Raw genomic sequence first — 8,456 nt, 5'->3', positions numbered from 1 at the left:
ATTTTTTCCACAGTATATTTTCGGTATATTTTTTAAATGAGAAGGTATATTTCGGTATATTTCTGGTATATTTATTACTTAACATAAAACTTTTTAAAAACATGCTGCAAGGATTGATTCAGAGGTAAATTCAACTAAAATTAGCTGTTTTGTGTGAAACATTGATTGCCTATTGTTGATTTAGAACCTGCCTGGTGGCGTTCAACACGGCACAAACTATCCTGGTGCGACAGAAGCATGCCTTTGACCGGGCCGTGCTCAAGCCGAAGGTTCGCTGCCACTTCCCCAAGCCGCGCGAGGTGAAGCGCATCAACGTCCACGGCTGGGACACTCGCATGTCCACCCCGGAGGGACGTCGTGTGCTGATGCGCAGGATACTCAAGGGAAGACACAACCTCTCGCACTAGCCTCTACATATATCAATAAAGCTTTATTTGGAGTTTTACTTTTCATAAAAGTACAGGTAGCTGGAGTAGTCTTAATCTTTTCTCACGGAAGAAGTTCGCGTGTAAAACTGATTGATGCTCTTTGTGAGCCAGCCGGCGTCGTCCTGCTGAAAGACAAACGGCATGGTGCTGCCAGCCTCCGGCCAAGGCTCCGTGAAAAATTTTTGCGGCAAAGTGATGTCTCCGCAAGATATGAGGCAATTCACTTGGGCCATTCGCTCCAGAGGAATGGCTGGCACGAGATAAAGCCTCTCGTTCTCAAAGTCAATGGCACGGACGACGCCTGTCGGGGAATACGATCAGTTAGAGAAGGAATTTCAATGGTTTAATTTGTGCTTACCTATGCCCAGGCACACGGGCAGACCCTGAGCTTCCAGATGGGCCAAGTAAACCACATTGGCTTCCATTCCAGCGATAATGATACTCCTATCAACGCCTTTCTCAGTGGAATGGAGGAAATGCATGCTCCCAAAAGATGCGCTGAGGGGCTCGCAGGCAGTCAGGTGCTTGGCATTGCCCCTCAGGCAGAAGCTGAGGTGGACCAACAGATTGGTGAATTGCATATCCCTGGGACTCATTCGCCAGACTCCCTGCTGTCTTGGTGGGACTGCACTGGGCAGCTCGTGGAGCGTGTACTTATGGTTTTTGGACTCCACCCTGAACTCTGCATCTTTGTAGACATAGGGACCTTTCACCTGCGAAAGGGTCGACCAGTCGAGTGGCGAGCTAAAGTTGTTCATGGGTAGTGTACTCGAGATCTGCACCACATCCGTTGGCTCGATGCAGTCCACCAGCAGAGCCATCAGCTCGAGGCCAAATCCCCTGTTGTAGCCCATCGTGTTGATCAGAAATGGCATTTTGGCATACTCGGGATTCTGTTGGATGTGGCTCATCAGCTGTACCACCGCCTCGGCATACTGCATGTGGCACATGACGATGTTTGTGTCTCCCACGACGTGAGCACGATCCGGCTGCTTGTTTAGTAGGAATCCAGGCCCCAGAAGCGGCTCGTCAATGACAGTGCAAGAGACCGTTTGCTGCACAAAGATCTCCGGCTGGCCAATGTCCAGATCGATGAACAGCACGCGTGGAAAAAGGTTCAAATGCCGATTGAGCAGATAACGCAGCAGGGTGGACTTGCCGACACCCTTCCCACCGGTTACCATGAGGCGGCTCGTCTTTTGCATCTTCAGCTTGGTCCACTCATGAGGTACTTGAAGGGTGCGTCTTCTGTCCGAGCTCTGGATGTAACAGTTGAGCTTTATTTCGCTGTTTGAATGCGCCACATTCGCACTATTCACTTGGGGAAACAAAATCTGGCTCATGTACTGCTTCAAAGTGTTGAGCATGTTCTGGGCCTTGGTGTTCCTCTGCATGAGGACAAGGGCATCCTCCTGACTATTGAAGCATCCCCGCAGGTTCTCCAATTGTGCGCGTGTAAACTTCTCAGACAATTTGTCCCATTCAATTTTTTCTGTGGTTGGTTTGACACGTTTTTTTGGACAAATGCTCACCCAATTGATGCCCTTGGGCGAGTAGATGGTCAGGCTTTGACGTTTCTTGGCAATGAAGCCGTTCACTGTGATCTGACCACCCAACAGGGTCACCACGACAGTGCCATAGAGCTCAATGTCCTCTTTGATCACAGCCAGCACATCGTTGCACGTCGGGCTATTCTCAAAGACACTCAACGCTGGGGGGCAGTAAGGTGTATCTTCATTGAAAACCTGGCACGGCTCCATTGGTTGGGGAACCTCCTCTATCTCCATGGCGATTTGAGCTTCTTCAGCATCTGCTGCTTCGGTTTCTGCTGAGGCATATGGTTCGGTTTCAGTTGGCGATCGATCTTCTTCAACTTCTTCAATGGGGATTAGAGACTCTGAATTTGAGTCCGGTTGTGCTTCCAATATCTCTTTTATGTCTTCAATCAATTCATCCACCAGGGCACAAACATCGAGATCCAAGCTGATTGGCTTCGGTTCGGCTACCAATGGAGATAGTGCTCCGAGTGTCTCCGCATCTTGTCGAACTTCAAGTGGAGCTTCTTCAGTAGTGATTCGAGAGAACGCATTAGAGGCCTCTTTATCCTCAATCGTTGGTGTTCCTCCTACAAACGTTTCTTTTGCTAAATTACATATGTTGTCTGTATCCAGCTGAGCTTCATTATCGTTGATGGTTTGGACAGCCGATTGCTGAGCTGTATTCCCACAGATATCTTCTTGGTAGAGCTCTTCTATGGTTGGCGATATCCCATCATTAGAGAATATTACTATCTTTTCAATGGATCCCGTCACAAATAATACATGGCATTTCGTTTGAGCGTTTGCATTTTTAGGAAAATAAACAACTTTGTTGTCAGGTCTTTCAAGTACCATTGGCACCCTCCAGGCAGTCTTGGATTCTATAACATAGTTATGAGAAAAATCAGGTGCAAGGCAGATGCAAATTAAATGTTGGGCACTCACGTGTGTGTAGCAGAAAGTCAGTATTTTGTTCATCATCTGAATTACTCTCAAGAGATTCAGAGGACGTATCATTAGATGTCTCCTGGCCCAGCTCGGATTCACTGAACTCCTCTATCTCAATGGTTCCTGTTGTTAAATAGTTGGGATTCATTTTGACTGTCATTAAAAGTACATTTCTCTACATACCATCCTCCAAGTAACGCAATTTGGACCACATATCATTTGCGACTGGTATTTCGGGAGCCCCGTTATTGTTTAAAATTTGTACAGCTTCTGGTGCATCAGATTTCTTTGATTTCTTCGGACAACTCGCACTGGTTTGGGATGTGTTTGGCAGCTCGCTTCTTAGACTCAAGAATAACTGAAGTGTTTGCGGTGTGCTTAGCCTTAGCTCCATTGGTGTCACACATATTGTACTGCTTCATTGCGGATTCATTAATTGATTCTTTATACATCTGACGCGTATCTCGTTTTACTGACTTTTTATTTATCATTTTTTTTTTGCTTTTTTATTTAAAAACAAAAAACCCGGCCCATGCGAGAAATAAAAAAGAAGAAGAGATTAATTGTGTGACAGCTGTAATTTTTCTACATGACAACTACACAACTACACTACACAGGGATGAAATTGTCAGGGAGCCACTGACAAATATCAGCTTATACGATACATATCTAAACCGTTGCGTTGATATTCCTCGATTTTAATATTCGGTTTATGGGATTGTTTACATAATAAGGTTCAAACAAAAAGGCCAAAGCCCTGTGTTTCCATTTCATTTTGGTTATGTTGCTCTTGCGACATCGATCAATTTACCAACACCTGAGTTGGAGGAGCTACACATCTCGAGATTAAATATACTGAAATTATCACGAAAAGTATATAATACGGTCACCCCGACTAGCATTCGATTGCAACACAACTATCGCCTAAATGCGACTCTGTGGTTGAAGGCGTTGGTTGGTCATCGGGGTTCATCGCGCTACCAAGAAACGAAACGAATGAACTTGTTCATCGTCATTTTGCATGAAAAAAATCGTCGAGTTCAATTCGAATTTTTATAATTGTATTACCTTTAATACGAAAAAATAAAGGCTAGACGCATAGGAATCAACAAGTTTGTGCCATTTTTAAACAAATTAAGTGTCGAATTCGTACTGAGTGTTGTAAAAATCACCATAAATTGTAAGTGAGAAAAGTTGAAAGAGCAGTGAAAAAATTCCACAGAGGCACACACACACACACAGGCACGCACAAACACAAGCAGCTAGCGCAAAGGCAGAGACACACACAGACAACAGCAATGCGAGTGGATGATGAGATGTTTTTGGAATAAAAGCAAGAAGCACGGGACGAGGAGTTTCTTTCATTGGATTGGAGAAGGGAGCAGGGCGGACGGGCGGACCAAGCCCTATGACGCGAGCGCTTTGGCCAAAACGAGAGAGTAATGTGCAGCAGGAGTATGGAATTCAATTAAAGCAAAACAATTATGAGCTGAAACAACATTTTCAACGCGGACATTGGTCAAAAAGAAAAGAACCCCCACTTTTGACTATTAGATCGCCGTCGTTCAGTCAAGAGTATGACTAAGTGTGTGTGTGAGAGAGACGGGGCGAAAGAGAGCAAGCGAGCGTGTGTGTTGCTGTTGGTGTGAGTGCCGCCTGTGTGCCAGTGTGTGTCTTTTTCATTTTGATAATTTTGAACAGCTCGCGCAGTTTTCGCGAATAAATCAAACAGAACTCGGAATTCGACGAACAGAAGAACGTGTTGCCTAGTATTGCATCCACAATCTCTTCCTTTTGCCATTGCAGAACTTCCAATGACGACGATTCGCAAGAAATTGGTAATTGTCGGCGACGGTGCTTGCGGTAAGACTTGCCTTCTTATTGTCTTTAGCAAAGATCAATTCCCCGAGGTCTATGTACCCACTGTGTTTGAGAACTATGTGGCCGATATCGAGGTTGATGGTAAACAGGTAAGTTGTCTACAAGCCATACTATGCATACCACACCCTGTCTCCCCCTCCCTCCCCTTCAGCCACTGCCAGTGCTAATCATCTGATCTCGTTTTATGTGTTATTTGTGCAAAGTAATTCAGTAATTTCAAGTGCGCGTATCCTCCTTATTCTCCATTGAACTTACACATCTACAGTGTGTGTGTGCGTGTGCATTGTGTATTTTCTTTATTATTCGTATTTCTTCGCCACCCACAACTCCCGCCCCACTTCCCCACTACGTTTCCTTTTGCGGGTCTTGTAAAAAAAACAGTCGTGAGTCAATACCGAGCGGGCACACAGACACTCATGTACACTGGTATACTCACGAGTATTGGGGGAATACTTCTATTTTGGCGATCAGAGAGACCGAAAATGTGCAATTTCCAATTTTGTACGTTTCTTCCGGTTTTGCTGATAACTGAAAAATATCTTTACGTTTGTACGTTCGATGACTGCTTAAAACTGTGAAATATTCTTAGATGGTTACTAGGATGCAGAAATACTTTTGACAGTCAAATCATACTCTGCTATATTTCCCCCCACTAAGCCAATCATTCAACACATAGCCAGACCGAGAGAGAAACACTCGCACAAACAAAGAGCAGTTGGCAGCACCAACACACACAATGAAAGTAGCTCCCTTCCTTCCGTTTCTTGTTGCTCGTTTTCTTTATTTTGTATTGGTCTTATACAAGTCCGTTTGCGCACAATATTGTATGTGCGTTGCGCCGACCCGACAGCCCCTTCCTCTGATGGCCCCCAGCCTACCATACCTTACCATGCCCCTACCCTCTCTTTATCTCACTCTCTTGCTGAGCACATTCTCCCTACCTGTGTGTTATGGAGCCAGCGCTCCCGCTCTCTCCATCTCTCTCGCCCGCTCGCTCGCCAGCATTTGTAATGAATATTTTGCGATTTTTTCAGGGGAGCCATTAAGTCATGATTCTGAGTTTCAGCTAAATTCCATTTCTAATATTTTCATTCGTATTTTGGAATAAACGCAGAAAGTGTTTGTGCTGCGCAATATATGTACATATGTATGGCTGGTTTCGGGGGTGTCGGAAGCAGGGAAGACCTGTGTTTGGATAACGTTTACATACCCATTCGCACACACATTCGCACATGGAACATACATACATACATATGCTGACGCTCGCGTCATTCTACTTTGATGTGATTAATACGTTCGGTATTTCCGCCGCCAAGTTCCTTAGCCCTGCTCTCCCTCGCTCACTCGCTATCTCCAACTTGAAGTTGTCTCCTCTGCTCTTCCATATTCTCCCCACTCGTATCTCAAACACTGCCTGATGAGCACCCATCTACACCTACATATGTATCTATTTATCTGCGATCGTCCTCTGTATCACCTTTTAATGACACCATTGCCATTTTCAGGTGGAGCTGGCCTTGTGGGATACGGCCGGGCAGGAGGACTACGACAGACTACGACCGCTGAGCTATCCCGACACAGATGTTATACTGATGTGTTTCTCAGTGGATTCCCCCGATTCACTAGAAAATATTCCTGAAAAGTGGACCCCAGAGGTAAGTGATTGGCGTAGCCAAAATTGTTTAACTTTGACCAACAACTAATCTCTGAAATGGCATTCTCTTAGGTCAAACACTTTTGTCCAAATGTTCCAATCATTTTGGTAGGAAATAAGAAAGATTTGCGAAATGATCCCAACACAATTCGGGTAAGTCTCTCACCTGGAGAGTCACTCCTTTAGAGAGAGAGAGATATGTGGATCTAATTAAATTTATTTACCTCCCTGAAGGATCTCGCAAAAATGAAGCAGGAGCCTGTTAAGCCGCAGGAGGGACGCGCCATGGCCGAGAAGATAAATGCCTTTGCCTATTTGGAATGCTCGGCCAAGTCCAAGGAGGGTGTCCGGGAGGTGTTTGAGACGGCAACCAGGGCTGCGTTGCAAGTTAAAAAGAGGAAGAAGACCAGATGCCTTTTGCTCTAAAAGAGCAACTAACAAATGAAAATCTTTAACCATAAACAACAACAACAGCAACAACAACAACACACACATATACACACCACACTCTCACACACGGCATGCACACACACGTTTTACAACAAGAAAAAGAACGACAGCAACAAACAACAACAAAAACAACATCGGCTGGAGGATGGATCATTAGAAGTACGCCAGCAACTAACACAGCAAATCGTAGTGAACCGGGGGCAGAATGTCTCCCATGCGGATTTGATTTTATATACAGTCTAGTGTAGTTATAAACCGAAGTAAAACCACAGTAATAACGATGGCATTATTATTTGTATAACCCTAGGGCAGCAGACCGACAAATCCAGTCGAGCAGCTGCAATCCAGAAATATATATCGATATATGTATACATATTCAAGTTGCATCCGTTTCTGTTCACCCCTACCCTGACCTGTTCTTTGATGCTTTTTGTGACCTTGTTGCCTTGAGTGCAGACCCTGCAGTGCCTGCCTGTGCGAGGGTGTGGCAAGTTGAATCAGTTGGACATGTCCAGTCAGACGCGATGAAATGATCTATTATGTTCCCTTTTCACAAGTACTACTTTATCAAGAGACACAGATACCGCCAATAAACGATGAAAGCGAAACTACACTACAAGCAAACACACACAGCAAACATACAACTTTCAACACAAACGATTAATGTTTATTATTTGATTAAAACGTAAGCCACAAATGAGATGCATTCAGTTTTCGGGAGCGGGATTCATCCCAGGAATATGGAATCAGAGCGAAAAGTTTTTAATATTTGTATTTTGCATTAAAAAACAAATGGAAAAATAATATAAAAAAAAAAACGATGCAACAAGCTACCAAACTAAATGTATGAGGTGGATTTTATAATTTTATAAAATGCCAGTACCACATATATATATATATAAATACATCTAAATAAACAGTGCATATATGTGTGTATGTCTCTTTTTGTATTTTGTACCGTCAATCGTGTAATTTCTCACACAGAAAATGTTTAAACAAAATAACACTCAAGGGTTTTCTACAGCAACAACAGCAAAAAGCAACCGCAGAGGAAAAAATCAGAATATTTTCTATATAAGTGTAACTACGCTACTATTTTCTACAGTTACTATTACACAATTTACTAAATTTATAAATAAAGAAAAAAAAAAAAATACAAAGAAACAAAAAAAAAACTAAGATCGAAACAAGAGTCGAAAGTAATTTGTAATTTTGTGCATTCAAAGTTTTGCTTCCTATACAATAAAAAAAAATACACATTTACCAGATTACCAAAATTAGATTTATATAAATTCCATATATGAACATTTAAAACGAAAAACTAAAACCAAACCAGCATATTATATATAATTTTTTTCAAATTGACCAGAAATTACGAAACCCGAATCCGAAGTTTGGTGTCTTTTGTTGTTAATTTAAAGAGCATAAAAAAAAGATGTAAAACGTGTCAGAGGAAAGAGAAAATGAAGATTATTTAAATAATAAACAATTTTTCGAGAGTCTATTGTGCATTTTGCATAATATTCTTTACAATAAACTAGAAAAATAATGAAAATC

The 8,456-nt window shown here is 42.9% G+C and overlaps 3 protein-coding genes across 4 annotated transcripts; 2 read left to right on the top strand and 1 right to left on the bottom strand.

Annotated features, from left to right (window-relative positions):
- Positions 1 to 14: 14 nt before the first annotated feature.
- Positions 15 to 466, top strand: LOC111074714 (39S ribosomal protein L34, mitochondrial). Its single transcript, XM_022367612.2, has 2 exons — positions 15 to 124; positions 185 to 466. The coding sequence occupies exons 1-2, from the start codon at positions 102 to 104 to the stop codon at positions 405 to 407; spliced, it is 246 nt and encodes an 81-aa protein (XP_022223304.1). The 5' UTR covers positions 15 to 101; the 3' UTR covers positions 408 to 466.
- LOC111074712 (polynucleotide 5'-hydroxyl-kinase NOL9) lies at positions 414 to 5,363 on the bottom strand. Its single transcript, XM_022367609.2, has 5 exons — positions 5,232 to 5,363; positions 3,098 to 3,415; positions 2,912 to 3,037; positions 787 to 2,847; positions 414 to 729 (listed from the first exon to the last, which is right to left on the bottom strand). Exons 2-5 carry the CDS (start codon positions 3,306 to 3,308, stop codon positions 479 to 481), a joined length of 2,649 nt encoding a protein of 882 aa, XP_022223301.2. The 5' UTR covers positions 3,309 to 3,415; positions 5,232 to 5,363; the 3' UTR covers positions 414 to 478.
- LOC111074713 (ras-like GTP-binding protein Rho1) lies at positions 3,879 to 8,246 on the top strand. Of its 2 annotated transcripts, none has more exons than XM_022367611.2 (5): positions 3,879 to 4,026; positions 4,721 to 4,884; positions 6,301 to 6,450; positions 6,522 to 6,602; positions 6,684 to 8,246. In XM_022367611.2, exons 2-5 carry the CDS (start codon positions 4,729 to 4,731, stop codon positions 6,873 to 6,875), a joined length of 579 nt encoding a protein of 192 aa, XP_022223303.1. In that variant the 5' UTR covers positions 3,879 to 4,026; positions 4,721 to 4,728; the 3' UTR covers positions 6,876 to 8,246. The 2 variants fall into 2 exon arrangements, with proteins under 2 accessions (XP_022223303.1, XP_022223302.1); XM_022367610.2 differs by having other exon boundaries at positions 3,880 to 4,094.
- Positions 8,247 to 8,456: the final 210 nt, after the last annotated feature.

Source organism: Drosophila obscura, unplaced genomic scaffold (genome assembly GCF_018151105.1).
Source record: "Drosophila obscura isolate BZ-5 IFL unplaced genomic scaffold, ASM1815110v1 contig_17, whole genome shotgun sequence".
Classification (NCBI taxonomy): Eukaryota; Metazoa; Arthropoda; class Insecta; order Diptera; family Drosophilidae; genus Drosophila; species Drosophila obscura.
This window is presented reverse-complemented; position numbering and strand designations above follow the sequence as displayed.